General features: G+C 40.4%; 1 protein-coding gene across 6 annotated transcripts in view; it reads right to left on the reverse strand.

The window, feature by feature from the left end:
• The window catches only part of RABGAP1L (RAB GTPase activating protein 1 like), a 483,894-nt gene that overhangs the window by 43,442 nt on the left and 418,884 nt on the right, over window positions 1-21,568 (reverse strand). Inside the window, exon 1 of one of the 6 annotated variants that reach the window (XM_067532385.1) lies at window positions 8,171-8,846. The exons of the other annotated variants lie outside the window; for them this stretch is intronic. Within the exon in view, the coding sequence (XP_067388486.1) occupies window positions 8,171-8,281 (111 nt within the window). The 5' untranslated portion in view covers window positions 8,282-8,846. Of the gene's footprint in view, window positions 1-8,170; window positions 8,847-21,568 lie in introns of those variants that run through there. 6 annotated transcript variants of the gene reach the window in all.

Consider the following 21,568-nt stretch of genomic DNA (forward strand, 5'->3'; position numbering starts at 1 on the left):
TTCAAAGACTGAAATAAAAAGTTAAACTAATGAACAACTAATTAAGATGCAGTCGGTCTATAGCATCCAGTGACTTTGGCCCCAGTCCTTTAATTAGCTCCACATGGGCACATCCCTATACTCACATAGACTCATAGACTTTAAAGTCAGAAGGCACCATTATGATCATTCAGTCTGACCTCCTGCACAAGGCAGGCTGCCACAGAACCTCATCCATACACTCCTGTAATAAACCCCTAATCTATGACTGAGTTATTGAAGTCCTCAAATCATGGTTTAAAGACTTCAGGGTACAGAGAATCCACCAGAATCCATCGTGCCCCACACTGCAGAGGAAGGTGAAAAGACCCCAGGGCCACTGCCAATCTGCCCTGCGGGAAAATTCCCTAAACCATGAGCATGTGGGCAAGACTCAAATGCCCAAACACAGAATCCTACTGAAGTCAATGGGCTTATTGGTGGCACAGTTCATTATAGGACTGAGGCCTCTATACATAACAAAAGGATCTACATTTCACACATCATCCCTTTGCACAGTTGACGGTCTTTGTGATGCTGCTCATTAAGGGCAAAGCGATGTGTCATCATGGTTACATGGTTAAGAACACTGGCATCACAATGAAAGTAAAATACTACACGTAAACACAACATTAGCATCTTATCAGGCCTGTCTGCATACCTCAAACCAAACCATCTAACCGGCCTGCAGTGGATAGATTAATTATTCCCCTGAAATCTATCCAACAAATACAAGGCCTCCCATTGTCACAGGTGGATTCAGAGAGTGCAAGTAAACCTATTAATATATTTGTGAATGTTTAACAGAATCTGTCTGTCTATCCCACATATCTCCTTGGCCTTTCCAGGAGTAGATAATTGAGAAAGAGCAAATAGAGAACAAAGAAACCTGAGGCCTATGTTTGCTTCTTTTAGGCTTTGTCTACACTGGGGTATTTAATGCCTGGTCTATGCAGTTTTTGGACCAGTATAGCTATTTCAGTCTTTCCCTACAGGATTTATGTCAGTATAATTGCGTCCACACTAGGGAGACTGTACCACTTTAAGTTACAGGAATGAAACTGTGTGTGCAGACAAGGCCTTAGAACAAACAAAATCCCATTAAGAACTGTGGGAGACCTAGTGTACATCAATCAATTCTTAATTAACATGGAAGCCACTGGAGCCTTGTCTACATCAGGACTCACCCCCAAAACAGTACCAGTGGAATTATTAGGAAAATTCCTAACTGTAGATAAAGCCTACATGGCATGTTGGAGACCATCAGAAGATAGTGACATGGAAGTATTTGGTAGGCGGAAAGGTCAGACTGGGTCGAGGAGTTTGGAGGAGAGTACTGGCCACTAAATAGACTGGGTGAGGCTTGTTGTGGGTTATGTGGCAGGGCTTTAAGAGCCAGAGGGAGGGTGGTTGGTTTGTGAAATCACAAAAATACAGAGATTAAAATCTGAGCAACTAAAGAGGGAGAGGGGGAACTGTTAGAATGTTTTAAATTCTTGGGTTTTTTAAAAACACCAATTTAAACACAAGCTCATGAAGAGCACCTGGGAGAAAAGCACTCTAAAAATTTCAATAACCTTCCCCTTCAAACTGAGAACAAAGAACTCCCACTCAATTTTTCTAGTCCTCCTATAAGGCCTCTAGAAAAACAAAAACGGGAGATAAAACCATGTTCCTGATACTGCAAATTTTTAAAAAATACTATTTGGGGGAGGAGGGAGGGAGAAGGAGTGGAAGTAGAATAAAAAGGGCACAGTCAATATTTTTCCTTTGCAGGGCAGCTTTACAAATGACCTAAGGCTCACAACACAGCAGCTGTACATACAGGAGACAGGCCAAAACAGATGACCATATTATGGGGTGTCACTGAATCCAGAATAAAAGTCCCAGTTTCAACATAATAGGCCTGAAAACTAGGACACCCACCTAACTGGGATTTATATTCACACCATCTGTAACAGGCTAACACCTGACTTGATGTGGATCTGCTCAGAACCTGATTAGTATTAGGTACCCCAAAATGTTGGCTATAACCTGATAAGTGTAAATTTTGGTTCCATATGATTTATTCAGAAATCACTTTTGCTTATAGGTTGCTGCACACACAAAAGCATACTGACAAAAAAGGCTTAGCCCTATAATGCCACAGCAACATTATTCCTATACACTCGAGGTAGAAAAAGCCTGAGGGTCAAAAAGAGCATTTGCAGCATACATTTTAAAAATAGCCTTTCGTGCTGCACTGTTTGTTTGGAAATAGTGTCCCTGAAAAACATTAAGATGATGTTGGCTTGTTCTAACAACAAATGAGTTTTATGAAATAAAACAAAGTCCCCCAAACAGAGGTGCAAAATAATAGGACAGGCAGTCAAATGAAAATATAACTAAACTTCCCAATAGAATTTACCTCAACTCTGGATTACACTAGATTATATCAGTTAAACCCCTTTGATCCAAGTTTTCTGCAGCTAAACTGAAATTAAAATTCACTAGAGTAAAACTACTCAGTTCTGGTACAAACTGCACAATGACCAACTTTCATTTGCTTCTGTCAAGTTAAGAATATTAAGTGCACAGTAGTTTCAAATAGTCATCTTTCCCCTTTAATGACACACTGAATTAAAAGAGATGCATTCCAGCCTTAAGGTTGCTGTTTGCTGAAAATATTTTGCTCTTTTTCTCATTTTTTTAAATGTAGAAATCTATGCAACTGATTCTCCACTGCCTTGCACCTTCCATAGATATTTACACCAATGCAAAACAAGTGTAAAATACTACTATATCTTAATGGTAGCATTTTACACTCACTTTGCACAAGTGTGACTACGCAAGTGGAGAATCAGGCTCATAAATCTCTTTTTAATTTACTACATGGTAATAATGTTAGCTATGTAGCTGGAGTATAATAAATTAGGTTATTTAGAATGTATGATAAACTTTCAGCATCAAAAATATACAGAAGTATTGCTCTCATACACTGATGGTTTTGGAACGTAATTTAACAAGACCTTATCTGAGATATTCCACATATTTGGCACTTTATGTATTCAATTATTTATTATTTGTATTGTGGAACTGCCCAAAGGCCCCAGTTAGAAGCTGAACTTCAGTGTGTTAGGTGCTGTACACACACAAAGAAAGAAATTGTCAATGTCTTGGAGAGATTTATTTATAGGGTAAGTAGTCCCACTTAACTCACTGGTATTTATCTGAGGCAAAAGCAAGCTGCAGAAAAGTTGCTCCATTTCCTGTGGAAACTGTGGCTGAAATGAATGTGAGCTGGAAAATAGCTGAAACTGAATTCCATCATGGGTTGGGGGGAAGGGTTTTTCCCCTCTTGCTGTGAGCTCATGCAAAGTCATTACTGTTATAGTGATTAGAACTCAACAGCACTAGTAAGGCTGGGCTTAGACATAAGCAACAGCCTGTGGCCTCACAGTTCTTATGCTAATTTGGCAACTCAAAGGCTAGACTGATCCCTCCTGTACATCTTGATAGTGGGACCTATAACAAAAACCTGTGTTTGTTACTTTTACTTAGCATTAACCTTTTGTAACCCTGACCCATGTCAGATGACTGTCTCTTCTTACTAGTGCTCCTGTGTGTCATACACATATTGGAGGACGTATTGGACTGGAGAAATTATGATGAAACCAGTACTGCCAACCTCAAGCATTCAAAAATCATGACTCAGGCCCCCCAAATCATGAAATTGTCTTAAAATATTATGAGATTTAAAAAAATAATATATTTTGGAATCTTTTTATTTGCTTTTCAGTGCTGGAGCCTTCAGAATTAATGTTCTCAAGCTTTACTCTGCAACTGTGAGAGCTAGAAACTGCCTTGTTTCGTGATAAGGTCATGCAAGATGCCAACACCAAAAACTCATGATCTGATGTACTTTACCCCAATCCAAAAGTGAGAATGGAAAGGGGAAAGGACTCACAGAACAAACCTATGCTGGAAGCTTTGGAGTGCTCAAAATTGTGAGGCACTGGAGTTCAGATAAACTACACAGAGTCAGTTTGTAATTTTGGGATTCCACCCTCCATAGTCCTTCCCTCTCCCCACATTGAATGGGAGATAAACCACCTTCACAGTAGCACTCTTCCCTTTCCCTGAAGAGGGCTCAGGAGAGGTCCAGGGATCTGCATCTGGACCCAAGCTAAGGTGGGGATGGGAAAGTACACCTGGCTACTTCTGTGGGGTGGCAAAGCCTGGCACTAAAGAGGAGGAAGCAGAGAGAACTGTAAGGGGTACAATTAACTTTACTGGTAAATTGTTACTTCTGATAATGGAAGAATTTCACATTGCTTTCTTTTAAATGGTAAGTTAGTTTAGAAGCAAACAAACTTTGAACCATTTCCAAAACCAAATCCTTACAAACTACTTCTGGCAAGATCTCATTCAATGTAGCAAACCTATCTCCTGGAGCTGGCATGTAAAAGTGGTCAAAGCAGTCAACAGGATTTGCTATTTAACTTCATCCCAAAATCATATGCTATTCAGTCCAAAATGAGACAGTTAAATGTATTTCAGGACTGATTGAAACCACTAGCAGAGATACTTATGATATTCTGTATTTGCCTTATGGTATCAAAATGGAGCCTTACATGACTAAAAATTAACCAACTTGAAAATTGTCAAGTACCCGCATTTTTCAGTCCCTCCACTAACAGCTGCAGGTTTTCATCACTGCTAAGGATTTGGCCAGTGCGCTGCAATACATGCATGCAGCGACCTGTGCTTCAGAACCAAACCCTGTATATTTGATAAGCACATATATTTCGTTATGTTAAAAATAATATAGTAATAAGAATACTTTGCCCTTCCACAGTGTACTTCATCCAAAGATCAAAATATACTGTGAGGTACTAGCTCCATTTCACAGATGAGCAAAAAAAAAAAAAAGACTGACTGCAGGTGTTATTTCATCATATAGTAAGAGAGTAGTGGAATCAGTCAGGGCTATCACTGAGAATTTCTGATACCAACTCCTCTGAGCACTCAGCACTAGTGACTCACATCTGACCCGGGGATCAAATGTTGTAGAAAATTCAGACTGTACTGTGGCGCTGTCCCTGCACTTCTCTGAATTTGCACAAATTTGCAATTGCTAGATCCATGTAAGTGGAAATTCTCAAGTAATTAAACTATAGGCTAAGGCTCAGATGCAGTGTTTCTTACCATGAAAATGGTATTTAAATGATTTATGAGAAATAGCCCAGTAACATGGAAGCAATTCAGCATGGAAGACAGGAAAATATTCTTGGTTCTGGGCTGGTGAAACTCAACAGCATGACAGAATTTGAGAACCCAAGAATAGCTATGTGCATTACAACCAACTGCTCTAACAGTGCTTCTGCTAGCCAAATTACAGCAGTGACAGACAGCAGTCTTAGAGAAAGATCTTATGCTGTGTTTTTGGTCAGAAAGACAGTTGTTATGTCAATTGCCTAAGACAAAGAAGAGAAAATGGTCTAAGGCTTTGTCTAGACTAAGATTTAATGGTGTGCAGTCAGAACATGTTAGCTAGGATGACCAGATAGTATGTGTGAAAAATCAGGACAGGGGGTGAGGGGTAATAGGGGCTTTATATAAGACATATCAGCTCTGAATTTCACTACTGTCCCTATAAAATCGGGACATCTAGTCACCCTAAGTTAATATGTTAATAAGTTCCAATATACCTTAAATCTTAGTCTAGACAAGACCTAAGGGCAAGGATAAAAAAAGGCACCAGAATGAATGTGCTTGCACAAAATCTAAGGCAGGGGTGTCAAACATCTGGCCCGCGGGCTGCATCCGGCCTGCCAAACTTTTTGGTCCAGCCCCTGGCAGCAGTGTGTGCTGCTGCAACATCTCGCAGTGTTGTACTCTCCGGTGGCAGCAGCATGCTGCCGCCAGAGCATAGGACCGCGGCAGCAGTGCGCTACCTCCAGAGGGTAAAACGCTGTGAGATCTCGCAGCGGCAGCGCGCTGCCATGAGATCTGTGTACTCTGGTGGCAGCGCGAAGAGCACTGTGTGCACGAGACACAGCGCTCAGTAAGTGGTTGCTAGATATTTAAACCTGTTTAACATTTTACTCACTGTTCTATAGATCTGTTTGCTGCCTTTACAAGATTAAAAACAAACAATCCCAGTGCGGAAGGTAAAGTTGATAAAGGTAGGGGGAGAGAAAAAGAGAGATCTTTGAAATTCCAAAAAAGGAACAAATAACTTGTTTTAATTGGTCATTTATATTCCTATAGATCCTGAAAAATAGGACCTGCTTCCTGATTTCCCTAGTAAAACGAGTGACCTCACATATACTGTAAACAAACGTTCAATTTAATGGTTCTTCAAATTCCTATTCTAATTTATTTTCTTCAGAAGAGTCGTGTTATTGCTCATTTCTGGCAGAAAGGCCAAGAAGCAAATCAGGTTTGATTATATATAATGAAATTTGTCAAACTTTATTATAATACAGTAATACAGTACAATATAATACAATAATTTTAATTTTAATTTTTTCCCCCGATTTATGGCATGTATGGCTCACTTGAAGTACATTTAATTCAAATCTGGCCCGCCATAGGAAATGAGTTTGACACCCCTGATCTAAGAAAGCTGTCTGGCTTAGCTTTGGAGTCCTAACCAGGTGTAATGAGGGAGTGATCAGATGCACACAAATAGGGATTTCCACTGGTGGGGGAGGGGAAGCTAAAGTAGTCATACATTTTATGTATTTTAAAATACAGAGATACGGCATATTTTTTCTCTGTGAAGATTATAGATTTTGCCACTTACGGAGGAATCCAAAATAAATTCACTGTCTCTAATAGCTACTGAAACAGATCATATATGTGTATGTATACCTACATAGACCAAAAATTGCAAACAAGGTGCCTAAATTTAGGCTCCTTGATAAGAAATCTGATTTTTAGTGATGCTTAGTATCTGCATCTGTCAATAAAAAGTGAAGCTCAACACCTCTGAATAATCAGGCTTGTGTTTTGCAAAGCTTCGCTCTCACCATTGACTCACCATTGGCAGACCCTTGCATGAAGTCATTTGCAGAATCTGACCCTAAAAACTGTGGAATTGGGAGCTCAACTTCTGGCACTCTTTGAAAATCCTAGAGGAGACAAGGTGTATGGAGATTTTACCTTGACATAGCTAGGTGAGGTCAACCCTGTACCTCCTACCAGCTGGTGAATTTACCTAATTACATCACAGTAAAAACTACCTGTACCTCGTCTCAACTACGATTTCACAGCAGGATAGCTAATGCACGTGAGTTACCACACTCTGAAAAAAGGCACATTTTTTTTTGCTGTTGAAGAGAAAGCTGTTAACTTCAATGGGACTCCAAATATCAAACAGGGGTCCACATTAGCATATCCCAATGCAGGATCATGGCTATACTGTGCATATAATGTACATAAGTATTGTACATGTATCTAAAATGCTTTAGAATAGTAATTTGGTGCTGTATTTTAACTAAAAAGTTTGCACAGATACTTATGCTGATTTTAAAATAAGATATATAAGAACAACTCCTATAAAAATGAGTGTAAAGTCTATGAACCATTATGAGGAGCAGATTCTCAGCTCAGATTCACAGGAACTATGATGATTACACCAGCTGAAAAACCTGGCCTTGAGTTTTTGACATGTTAAGACCTAGAAATGTTAAGGTCACTTAACACCTGCTCTGTTTTTAGGAGAAAAACACTTTGAAATCAGTTCCAGTCCCATATTTACTTCTTTCAGACAGCTCAAAACACTTCAGAACCATAAAAGTTCAAATCAAAATTACACAACCCCCCCAACTATATATTATAGACTCCACAAAACTAGCTTTTTTTAAACTGAGCAATTCCTTCTCTCATCACCTTGATCTCTCTTACAGATATTAACTCAATATGAACAATTGAAATTATTACTACAAATTACATTACTATTATCATTGTTATTACTATGCATGCTACTACTCAGTACCTATAGACAAATTGCATACAGTTTAGATTTATATGATTTTTTAGAAGAACTGCATTGCTTTCAATGAAAAGGTTCCACTCCTGTAGGAGTATAGCCTTCACATGTTACAGTCAAAGGATCAACCACCTGCTATCAACAACAGTTCACAATCACAACAGCAACACCTACCACAGATTTGGGTTTGCTGATTGCCACTAGACTGGCCAGAAAATCTTCATCGTACAGCTGGCTAAAAACATGGGCATCGTAGGCCACCACTATTGAGATTTCTTCCATCATTTTGTCAGTTCTCCGTTAGCAGCAGCAGCAGCAGCAGCAGGTTCACTATCCAACAGTGAATGAACCTTATCTCAGTTCTGTGTCGGTGACGGTGGCCCACACCCACCTGAAGAAGCTAGAGTGGGTGGAGTGTCACAAGAAAAAACCCAGCCAACCAAAGCAACTCCTGTCTGTAGTTTGCCTTCTGAGGTGGGAGGGGGTCTTTCTTATATTTACAGGAAATGTGTATTATAAACACCTGCTCACATTCACAGAGAACTTGGAAAAGTAATTACTGAAGTTTTCTCAAATCCTGGGAAACTATTTAATTCCCCCTGTTCTTTGTAATGATTCACTCTTTGAATCCAATATTTATCCACAGGCAGATGACTCTTCTTCTTGGGGGAGTTGGTTTCTACTGAATTCTTGCTTTATGCTTATTCTGCAGATTCAAAAACAAGGAGTGTATAAATGACCTCTTTTATGCCGTCCTAGGAATTTTTCACAAGTTTATTAATCTATCCTCAGAAATACTTGAAAAAGTAGTCACTTTCTTCTGCGAAGATCTGAGTTGTTGTTTATGTCATTTAAGGTTTTTGGAACACCTGTACTAAAATTAAAGCAAAAGTAGAGCTGCTAGAGCAACCATATCAAATTACAAGTGAGAAAGAGTCCCACATATGGGGGAGATTTAACAGATGTTAGTTTCCTCTTGTAACACAGAGAGTAAAAAACAGTCATCTCAGAAAGTGCAGAATATGATGAAAAATCAAGAATCTTTTATCTAAACCATCCATACTCTAAAAAAGAAAATATTCATTTTCAAACAAAAGAAAACCAATAGAAATCCACATTATTTTTCCCAGGCTTAAACGTTCTTAGCATGAAAAATTCAGGACTTCTGTTCCTTTTAATTACAAAAATGATATGGTCACTGTGGTTCTTTAGTCTCAGAGAGACAGTATACAGTAGCCCTGTTGTTTGCTTCCTGGAGAATCAGTCTTGTCAAATAATTTGTCCTAAACATCCATTTGACAAAGAAAAACTGCCAAAACAGAAAAAATAGTTTGGAAAATGATAAAGAAATTGAAAGTTATCAAACTACAGATGAAAATATAGCTCTATAGAAAAGTATTAATTGATTTAAAGAAATAAACAAAACATACCCACTAAGAAAAACTCCTTTAAGCTCAATTTTACAAGGAAAAGTAATCATTGCCAAATTAACACAGAGTAAAATTATATAGTCTGTGCTTCTATTTAGCCGCATCTATTACATTTTTACCCCCTCTGGTAGCATTTTGTTCCAGTGATGAAAACTCTGACCTGTGCAAGAAACAGAAATGGATTCAGTTGGGTGTTTGTCCGAGATCAGAGTGAACACTGGACATTGCAAACCTTACAGAGATTTCCAGTCTGAATTGCCAGTAGCATATTGTCTCACGCTTGCTTTCCAGAACAAACAGGATAACACCAACATTGATCTTTTCTTCTTCCTGTTTTTCCTGAAGTATCTTTCAAAGATTATATGGCTATTTAAATAGCACCAGGTGCTATTTGCATTTGAATAGAAAACTTGAGCAACAGCTGTAGTGTTCAGGATTAAAAACCAACATCTCTTTTGCTTAAATAGAGGAAGAGAAAAATTACACGTTATTGCTAGGAAACAGAAGTGCGTTCTAATAGGCTTATGGCAAACAAAAATGCAGCACTTGAGGTGAAATCCTTGAGATTAAGACAGTTTTGGATCATGTTTAACCCTTACAGGAGGAAGAAAAATATTTTCACTTGAAATTTATCTGCAGTGCAGTTTTGTGCTGTACATTTCTGCTTTGCTTAGATGAGGTGGTCTTGTAATATTTCTTGTACTTGTTTCCCTCAGTGGTTCAGATTAAAAAATCAGAGTGACATCCAGTAAACAATTTGTTTATCAAGGAATCCATCAGATAGATCATACCTTGTATTCTAAAATCTTCTTATATTTTCAGAAGTGCTGTAACTTGTACTGGGAAATTCTTCAAGTATGTTCTCTTCTGCTTCATAGCTTCAGGTTTTTTTTGTAGCAACACTTGCTGGCAATGAAAGCAGTTCTTCCTGCATTCACATTTCTCAGTCATTATGGTGACTCAGTGTGCGCATACAGTACCTGTGTATGAGGTGTGCTGACAAAGACACCTGTTGTAGGAGGTGAAAAAAGTAACTTCCCATAATTCCACACTCCTTGCTGGCAGCTGTTCAGAAGCTGCAAACAGGGACTGAAATTGCATTTGAACAGTCATGTATGCACAGAGGGAACAAGCACACAGTACAACAACAAGTATTTCTGTGTTAATGAGAGCACAACTTAATTCTACAGCCAGGGAATGCAGAGATGCAATATAATACCCAGCAGCAAACAACATTCAGATAATGAATTGCTTCTAAATCAACTTTTTGCTATTCAGAGATTATAGGCCAGATTCTTCTCCCATTTTACACCAGAATAGTTCACTGACTTAATAGAGTTACTCTGCATTTACACTAGTGTGAAATTTGTCTCAATGTATTTGTAGCCAGTGGCTGTAGCCTTGGTGTGTTTTAATTAGCCAGCACCCTTACTAGGATTGACCTACCTGATTAGGTCCATTAGGATTGATTTACCTGATTTTGATTCTGAGGCCAGCTTAGTTATACCTTGAGGGACAAAAAGGGTATTTTTCAGTCATGTGAGCTCAGCCGAGTAAGCCTGATGTGACAGAAAAGCCCCATTAAAATGCAGGCTACATCTGAAGCTGTGTGGACTGCCTGGGTTGTAGCACCTGCATCTTTACAGTTACAGGGCTTTTTAGTCATGTTAAGATAACCCGATTGAGCTAACACAATTAAAAACACACCCTTTCTGTCCATCAAGACATGGCCCAGAATGTCATTTCACTGAAATTGGGAAGAGGGGGATATGCCTTTTCTACAGAAGCAGCTCACAATCTCTTCAAGTCTGCCCACATATTTTCTGACCTTGAATAATACTGAGGCCCCCCTCATCAGCAAAGATTTTTTAGCACTTCTTTGAGGAATAATATATCAGACACATATGGTGTAAACTCTATGTGCAGAGCTGCCTCATGTTCCTCCCCTTCCTTTGAATCAAATGCTGTTGCTTTGCATAACACAACACAGGTATTGCAGCAGCAGCCATCAAGGAAGTGGTAAAGCAGTTTTCCTGTGACATTTGTATTTCAACCAAGTGGTCATGGGGGAAGCAGGAGGCCAGTCTTAGCCAGACAGCAGATGGATAGGACAGCAGCACAAGACTACCTTAGCTAACGTAATTGAACTTAATTACATTTGTTGGGATTTTACACATTTGGAGGGAAAGAAAATATGAATGGAATATTACTGAATTGTGCATAACATTTTCCTTTGTGTAGCAAAATTCTGGTTACTTACTTGATAAAATTCCCTCCCACCCTGCCTCTAGCAACGTCTTATTGCCATATGACAAGGGACCTTTCCCCTGAATGACTGAAAAGAGGTATTAAGAGAGACAAGGTGCGTGAGGGAGTATCTTTTATTGGACCAACTTCTATTGGTAAAAGAGAGTGTAGCTTGCAACTTGTCTCTCTCATCAACAGAAGTTGGTCCAATAAAAGATATTCCCTCCCCCACCTTGTCTCTCTAATATCCTGGGACCAATATGCCTAGAACAGCACCGAAAAGAGTTATGTACGCTGAGCAAGGGGCCTCTCTAGATTCTTGCTAAACATTCACTGCTACCACTCCTTTTAAGAAGCAGAGTTTGGAGTATCCTTCAGTCTCTACAATTTGGATTTCATATGAACTTTCCAGATTCATTAACATAACAGACTTCAGACAATTAAATTCAAACCTCTTTGGATAGCACTTGAAGTGCTACTTGCCAGCATTTAAGAGATTTTTGCATAGTTTTTCAACCGATGCAGGATGAACAATGGTACTATCATACCCCTTTCATAACTTCCCTACCATCTACTGAAATGTAAGATTTGTTTCAAATGCAGCCTTTAAAGTGAAAAACAGCTGATTAGAATGGAAAATTTGTTAATCCCAAATTAAAGGTCTACACTCCTCCTCACCCCAAGGGGATTACAGGCAATTACGGAGCCAGAGGACAAAAAGAATTCTAGCTCTTAATTTTCATAGGGAGTAAAATTACTCCCGCACACAGTTAAATGGCAGAGAAATGTCCTTTGGGACTGTAAAATGGTTAATCAAACCTGGACAATCTCATACAATACTGCTGCGCTCTAGGAAGAGTTTAATCCCACTCTCTTCATTAGGCTGATTCCTAGGTTAAATCACAAACTTTTGTAGCCTGGGGAGTGCCAGACCCAGCCTTGACAAAGGTGTTAACTACCTCAAGTTAATTGATAATCCATACAGTCCTGTGTCGTTATACCTTTGAGAAGATATATTAACTACTAAAAAATAGCTAGCTGGAAACAGTGATCATAGTAAAGGCTCAAATTCTAATAATGAATTAGTTCCAGTTTTAACAGAAACATCATGAATAAGGAACCCCTGGGATTTTTTGTTTTTACGCCAACATTGAGCATTAGATGATTATTCATGGAAAGTGTCACATGTAACTTCATAGCAGTAGTGTATGCTGCACCAACTACCTATTTTTGGGCAAATACTTTTCAGGGTTTTACTTGTAAGTGTTGGATAACGTGGCCTACATTTTTTTTAAGTATGTGTGTGCGTACATGAGTTGTGCCTGCAAAAATCCCATCAGCATGTGTACAAGTCAGGGTTGTACATGCAGTAAGATATGTATGTATGCAAATCTTGAATTTTGCAAGTGCATTGCCTTCCTTGTAATTTAGGAGGCAAAATTGTGCACTCAATCTTACAGATTTCAGCCAGCAAGGCCAATATACTTTGGAGAGTTACTGTTATTCTTCTGGTGGCAGCAAAGGTCAGCAGGATTAGAATTGCTGAGGCAGGGCCTTTTCCAGCAAGCCCGTGACTCCGGAATTCTCTCCCCCTCAATGCAAATCTGTAGCAAGTTTTAGAGAAAAGATCAAGATCTTTGCCTCTTTTTTATTTTATGGCCATGTTCTGGCTGTGTTTGAATTATTTACTGTACGCATGGGTGAAGAGGGGGATATGAGATTTGTTTCCCTTGCTTTGCTCCACTCATCTTCTCAACTTTAAGTTGGATTTCTGGTTTTGCATTTAGCTGAAGCTTCAAGTAAAGCTGAAGCTTCAAGTAAACCTGAAGGACGTGAACCTCGCCAAACCAAATCCACCCAGTTTAGTTTCTAAGGCTATCTCTACACTAGCACTTTTGTCAATAAAACTTTTGTTGGTTGGGGTGTGAAAAAAAACCACACCCCAGACCAACATAAGTTTTACCAACAAAAATGCCAGAGTGGACAGCGCTATATAGATGGGAGATGCTCTCCTTCCAACATAGCTACTGCCGCTCAAAACCACAGCTCTCTCCTGTCCCAGACCATACAGGAGGTGGTACAGCTGTGCTGCTTTAAGATCTCTAGTATAGACATAGCCTAAAAGCTATGTGAACTTTAAACAGATAAAGCTCTGAGGCCGTGATTCTAAATTACATATTGACACCCAGCAACATTCATCTCCATCCAGCCTTTTAAATATGGCACTCTTGTTTTCTATTGAATTAAATCCAGATTTTTAAATTTAAATATTTTACATTTCTTTCCTATACTCCGTTTCATTTCCTTTCTAAACTGCTACAGTTTTCTCAGCACAATGGCTTGAACTCTATGCTTTGGTGTAGAGATTCACTATATATAGTTTTTACAAAAAATAATCATCTATGCAAACCATTGTCCTGAACACTGTGTCTGCATGTAGCAATCCTTTCCCTCACCCTCCACATACTTTTTGTATTTGTATTTTGTATTGGGATTTTCAAAGGAGCCTAAGGCTTAAACTGCTACAGCAGCACAATGGCAGTGCTTTGGTGTAGAGATTCACTATCAGCAGTGTTGTCAACTCTCATGATTTTGTCATGAGTCTCATGATAATTGTTGTTTTCCCTAAAGCCCAAGCTCCTGGAGTCAAGTGGATATGTGATGATTTCAGCCTTCATTCTTAAAGAAAAAGTAGGTTTCTAGCCCTTGTAGCTGTGGATAAAGCATCAAAATGTAACCCATTATGCACCCTAAAGGCTCAAAAAGCAGAAGACAAATAAAAATAACACTAAATCTATTATTTTTACATAATCTCATTATTCTAAAACCATCTCATGATTTTTGGTGAGCCTGACTCATGATTTTTGAACATTTGGGATTGGCAATACTGCTATAACGATGGGAGGGGTTCTCCCGCTGCTGCAGTTAATACACGTTCCTGAGAGGCTGTAGGTAGGTTGACGGAAGAATTCCCTGTCAACACTGAGAGTTAGGCTGGCTTACTTGCACCACTCAGATGTATGGATTTTTCACACCTCTGAATGACGTAACTGGGGCAACGTAACTGGGGCAACCTAACTTTTTAGAGTAAGTAAAAAGTAATGGGCTAAGTAATTTAGAAGCACAAGTCCCACTGAAAATTAGTTAGACCTATGCTCCTCCGTGACTTAAGGTACGTCTACGCTGCAGTTGAAGGTGTGACTGCAGCATCTAGCTAGCACAACTAAAAACAGCACTGAAGCTGCAGTGGCATGGGCTGTACAAGAGTACCTGCATCCTATGTACTCACATTCCTAGCCCATGCCACTGCAGCTTCATTGCTACTTTTAGCCACGCTAGCTAGATTAAAGCTAGTGTGGATATGCCTACCCATGCTGCAATCATTCCTTTGACTGTATATACATAAAGTATAGACATACCTACAGGCTCTTGAAAATCCTACCCTTTCTCTTATGTAAGCAAGCACTGCAATTTGGGGGTGTGGGTTGTGAGAGATTGTAGAGTACCTAGCATAATCTGTGGTATAAATTATGATAAAAGTACTGTCTGCCGTCCACCCATTTGCTTCATTATGCAGAACTAACATGGCATTTTTGCTACTTGCAGCAGCCAGAGACGTTACCCAGTTATGCCACATGATAAGCAAAGGGCTATTCTAGATATCTTTCTCTCTCAGTCAATCTCAGAGCAGAGCAGGCAGGTGCAGGTGACAGAGGAGTGGGTAAAAGCACCATAAATCTCTGTGCTTCATCTGTAAACGTGGACAATAGTACTACCTGCCTTATAGATGATGCTAATCTAAGGATTAAATAATGCTTGCACAGCACTTTGCACATTTAAAGCACTAAATAATAAACTGATCCAAAACAATAACCTTTAAAATGAAATCTGTTTAAAATGGCAACATTTACCAGCTAATCTAGTGTTTTTAAAGAGTTTTGAGGCTCAAATATATTTTTCTAGACAAATGTAACACCGCAATGGTTTGCAGTTGAAATTTTTTTATGCATTCTGGTTTGGCCCAGATAGCCGGCAGCAGTTTGATTCAGGGACTAGCTACACTGTTCTGAACGGGGCTCCTCAGAAATTTGAATGACCAGAACACAATTGTATCAAACAGAAGTCTTATCAGAGCGAAGTGGACCTGCAGTCGGTCTGGGCTCATCACAAATAACACCCGTAAGTATAGATTTATGTTGTTACTTTTGTCTTGGCATTACAATGATGGTCATTACATAGTATAGATGAACAGCAAATAAGAACAGATATTAACATTAAACAACACATTCAAAACTGAGATTTGCAAATATGAAGAGACTCAAAGTGAGCATGACCATGGGCCAGGAGTCCTTAGTTCTAATACAAAGTTTGCACCTGACTTGCTGTGTGACCTCCTGCTAGTTGGACCCCTCTGATTCTTTCTCCCCATCCACAAAATGGAGGTTAGAGACCTGTCTATCTCATTGTGAAAATTAGTTAATATTTGCATTGAAAATATAAAATGCTAAGTATAATTATTGGGAGGCTGCCAGTCAAGTTCTCTCCACACAGCTGTCAAAACAACTTATGAACTGGCAGACTGCCACGCCGCACAGAGTGAACAGGACACAGAAGTGGAATATGATGAAATGTTTATTTGGATGACCTGTCACAACTGGTTTTAATCTGATCGTTTAGGGCATGTCCACAAAACAGCTGGAAGGTGCAATTCACAGCATGGATAGATGGGCACATGCCAGCTCTGCTGGAGCTAGCACCTAAACCAGTGTGGCTGCAGTGGCCCGGGCACAATCCTGCCCAATCCTCTGGGTACATACTAGGGTGGCAAACATGAGCTGCTGCCCATGCCACGGTGGCCACACTGCTATTTTTAGGTGCTATGTTGAGCAGAGCTAGCACACCCATATCCATCCACACTGGGAGTTATACTGCCAAGCTGCTGTGTAGTGTACTCTTAGGGTCAGATCATACCTGACCCGTGTGCTGGTGTGCAAGGGGAGGAGAGGGAGCAAAAGGGGAAAACCGGGGAATAATGCACAAAGCGGAGTTTTCACTCACGGGGACTGTCTTTACCACAACAGTTAGACTAAGTTAGTTAGCACACTCCAGTTACTGCACTTGAGCTAGCCTAGCTTGAATAAGTGACCACATTGCAAAACAACAAGTTACACAGAATGATTGCAAAGCTGTTATAATTACAGTCTTCTAAAAAGAGGCAAACCCATGGTTCCTACTCCCACCACTCCAGACAAAAGAGCTTACCAGGTGCAGAAGAGAGGACACAGCACTATCTGCAATGGTGATGCAGAGGCTGTGATGTCCCTGGAAATCTGAGAAGCACTGTGCCAATTCCATTCAGAGCAGTGGCCATATAGTCCACAACTGAGCCCTTAATTTGATTAAAATGATGTGAACACTAGAAAGTGAATGCGAAGAAACTTTCAAGGGGAAATGTTTATTTTAAACTCTCTGCTAGAAAAGTCACAAGCTTTTTTGGGAGGTTTTTTGTTTGTTTGTTTTTTAATTTTAAGTGACTATTTTATTTCAATTTTAAACATTTTCCTTTGGAAACTATTTAGATTCTGTCATATTGCACAAGATGGTAAATTATATACACAATGACCAGCAACACCACACTTTAATCTGAGAGTCAAGTTATCCTTTGTCACTAAACCTCTGTTCATGATCATTGAACTCTATAGTGAAAATCCACATTTTAAGAAAAAAGAGATTTCAGAACCAAGAACAATTTCTCCTCAAAGGTTTATTTCGTCCAAGGATGATAGGCAAGTTGTTTCAATCCTTAATTGTGTTGATTCACACAACTGTGTGAAACTGTATCTACTACCCAATGGTTCAATAAAATGTAATACAATTAGAAAAGCTATTTCTTTACGATTTCAAGATAAATTTTTCTTGATTTGACTCTTCAAAGGCTTATCTTTGGATCTGGAGTGGTATGTGAGGGGGAGGGAAGGGAAGGGAGCATCTTACACAGTTTACGAAGCAGTTCTTTGCATGCTAATGAAATATTTCTCTACTCAGACTCGAACATCAAAGAGACTCCAGACATTTTCAAACATTTGCATGTTCTGTTTGCATCTCCTCATTTTTTCTCCTCCAACTCCAATTTGCCTTTTATCCATGTAAGATATTATCTGGACCATGACACTGCTATTATTAGCCTCATCAGTGCTATAAAGTCTGTGTAACTAATGGAAATGAGCCACTCCCTAAAGAAAGATAAAGGAATTTACCCAGCCTAGCACAGGCACCCCCTGGAAAAGAGATGGGAGTGTAGGGAACCTCTTCTCCTTGTGTCCATGTGCAAAGGCTGGATAAAATGTACCACAAGTTGGACTATTCAAGGCTAGTGCTTTTGTCCTCTGGCAAAGCTGACTGGCGACAGAAAGAAAGACACTGCACTACCATCAGTGCTGTAGTGGCTGTGCTACCCCATACTCCCTGGAGGTCCAATGACTTCTAGAGATCCTGCTGGTGTGGTGTCTCCCCACAGCATCTCAAAACAGGACTATGTCTTAAAGGCATAATAGAGCCATAACAGCTAATCCTACTCCACATTTTCAGCATGCCTTCTAGAAGCTTTAGTTCAAATTCTTCCCTCACAGATTACAGTGGGATTGCCAGATATAATGGAGGGCAGATTTTGCCTCCTATAACTACACCCTCTTGATTTTTAAAGGAACACAATCAATCTAAGCATCACACCTCTGCCTGAAATGTTTTTCCTTACTATTGTTACAAGTAACACCCAGGTTTATTGTAACTAAAAAGTAACACCCAGGACTGCTTTAACAGATGAGAGAAAGAAATAAAAAAAATTACACACACACACGCTTGTTTAGGTCTTTCACAAAACTTTAGAAAATATTTTTAAAAGAAGAAAATTTGGTTTGTAAAACCATAAAAATTTGCAGGGAGATTCTGAGACAGGTGTGCACTTGACACGACTTTTAACACGTTTCAAAATTAGCTACATTTCAAGTTGACAGTATTCTCTTTAACCCCGATTTGCTCTTTTGCTCCTACCAGTCAGCTTCTAGGCTGGGTAAGAATTGTAAGAATGTGCCAGCTCCTGTCTAACATCAATTTGTATGCAGAAGGTTCAGGTTTTATTAGATTCCATTCAAATAAAAAAGAGGGGGGGAAAATCAGTCTGTGCCCTCATTTGTTTACAAAAGGCTCTATTTGGAATCTCAAGAAAAACCCCTGAGGATTCTGTCTCTACTCTGTAACAACACTGCTTTAATCTAACACATGAAGTTGATCAGAAAACGAGGTGCTTTCAAGCAAACGTTAAAATTAATGTGGGAAAAAGAGACATTATTTTGCTGTCTCCCATATGACTGACCATATATAATGTAAATCTAGTCCTGTGGATACCCATTAACCTTAGGAGGGTTACAAACATCTGTTGTTTCAAGAATTGTTCTTGCTATGTTTGTGGGAGAATGACTCCATTTCTAATTATGCTGTGAAACGGGTGAGGGATTTGATCCACACTGCCAAGCGTGCCATGGCTACTTTACGGGAATGCCACACCGCCATTTCTTCTGTTGAAATAGCTGTCCTAAAGTGGAGTGTTTTGCTGCAGATCTTCATAACAGAATGGAGGACTACAAATAGACTCAGTAACTTTACATCTGAGGGAGTCCACTGAGGTACTGGTGATTGATTCAGCAAATACATTACCTGAACTTTCCATGGTATCTGAGTCTGAAAGTAGACTGGTAAAATTCTTTTGATGCAGCCTGTTCTATTTCATATGTTGTATAATATTGTGATTATTGATATGGCTGAATTCTCTACCGATCTTGTCATGAAAGAGAAAATACATGTTTTTCTAACACGGGCACACTCTTTCCCTGTTTTCAGATGCTCCAGGAACCTCTCAGACTCAGTCAATTGAGTGGCAACTTCATGTGATTTATTTATATTCCCATTACTAATACCAATACAGTCCCATGCAGCGATATTATGGTACTTCTCTACCTTTAGCCCTCTCCGACAAGGCCAGAGGTCTCCCTTCTTTGAGATCTCTGCACACACCAGGCTCAGTTAGCCCTGGTTACTACTTATCTCCCCCTGGTACTACCTTTCTGTTTTTCTTATATCCCTCAGCTGATAGACTAATTGGATCTTTCAGCCTCCCAGCCCACTTAGCCAATTAGCTTGCATATCCTCAGTCAGCCATCTCCTGATTAATGCCTAAGTGATCAGAATGCTGGCTCACCATGACCGGCAGCTCTTGTATCTCCATTCAAGGGGTCTTCCACAAGACTTCTCCGAGCTGCCTGTCTTCTACCAGGACCTCCTCCAGACCTGGAAGCTAGTCTCAGTGACCAGGTCCATGGTGGCCACCAAGAGGTAGATCTCCTCATGGAGCCCCTGCGACACAACCCCCAACTTGGTGTGCAGGTGGTGAAGACCCCTCGGTGCATTGGAAATTGGTCCAGGTAGGTGCCACCAGAATCGGAGACCTCCTGGACTACAACCAGTGGACTGGGTAGATCCCCTGGCACTCAGTTGGTGCATGGGGCTCTCCACCCCTCAAATCCCCCAATGCATACTCCAGGAGATGAGGGCAGCCTTATTGCCTGCCTCTCAGTTTTTCCTTGAGCCAGTCCTGCGGTAGGGTGCCCCCCACCCACTCCTCATCACCCCTGGCCCTCGAGCCCTTATTATCGGGCCCATCTCCTGCAAGCTCCCCTGTCCCCTTCCCCCCTGTAACCCAAGCCGGTTGCATGACCTGAAGCTGCTAGCTTCCCTTGGTTACTTCCCCGTGCTCTTTGACTTAATGACTGGATCCTGCTCAGACATAGCCAGGGGAGGCTCTTGACCTCTGACAGCCCCACTGGGCATAGTAGTGCTGAATCAAATGTCCAGTTCGATCTTCCCCTTCTGGCAGGGTCTTTTCCCTCAGGCCTCCAGGCCTGGGAAAGGTCCTTTGTCCTCTTCGGGTAGGGTTTTTCCCTCCCCCAGTCTTTGTACCTGCAGGGTTCTCCCTTGCTAGTGTTCTGCTCCTTCTCCTAAACCCTCCTGGCTTCTGACAGCCTCTTGCCTGCTCATACACTCTCTGGTAGTGCCTCTCACTCTCACAATTCCAGCCACACCCTCTCTCCGGAGTGGAGGCTTTTAACAAGTCTTGGGCAGGGCCTTGATTGGCTCCAGGTGTGTTAATTAACCTGGAGTAACCCCTGCTCAGCTACCAGGGGAAAAGGGACTTGCTGAGCCTGGGGTTGATATACTGGCCTTCTAGCGCTCTCCGGTAGCCATCTAGTCTGACCCTGTCACAGCAGCCAAAGGCAATGTGATGCAGGGCACCAGAGAGCAGGAGTCATGGGACAAGCACAGTCCAGAGACTCAATTCATGAATACTGTGTCCATGTTTTTTAAAAGTATCAGTTTTAAATAACTCTCCATCGGATTCATCCTTCCCTTTTCTAAATGGATACAGTATTATCCTACAGTTGTGGTGTAAGACACTACAGCTTATAATTGTGTTCAAACAGTATTTGGAGCCTTCATAATATAGTACTTGTATGGAAATAGCTATTGCAACCTAACACTGTGATTCCATAATCAGGGTTACCATGACTTTTACAGCCAGATTCTCCAGCGTGTTACAACTCCTTATGCTGCTCTGTTGGTTTAAAGCGACCATAACATCAGTGGACCTCACCACTGGGGAAAAATCTCTGGCAAAGGGGGATTCTAGTGTAGGTGCTGTAGCCAGGGAGAAAGGGACATGACGAGCATCACTGTCTGACGAAACAGCACCACTATGTTAGAGCAGCCGGAGAATAAGCACAAATGTGGCTTAAAGCCATCTTTGTTCCCATCTTCTCTTTTTCCTGTATCAAGAGTCACTGGG

This window comes from Emydura macquarii, unplaced genomic scaffold, assembly GCF_026122565.2.
Source record: "Emydura macquarii macquarii isolate MOO-44397 ecotype Brisbane River unplaced genomic scaffold, CSIRO-AGI_Emac_v2 contig_3287, whole genome shotgun sequence".
Taxonomy (NCBI): Eukaryota; Metazoa; Chordata; order Testudines; family Chelidae; genus Emydura; species Emydura macquarii.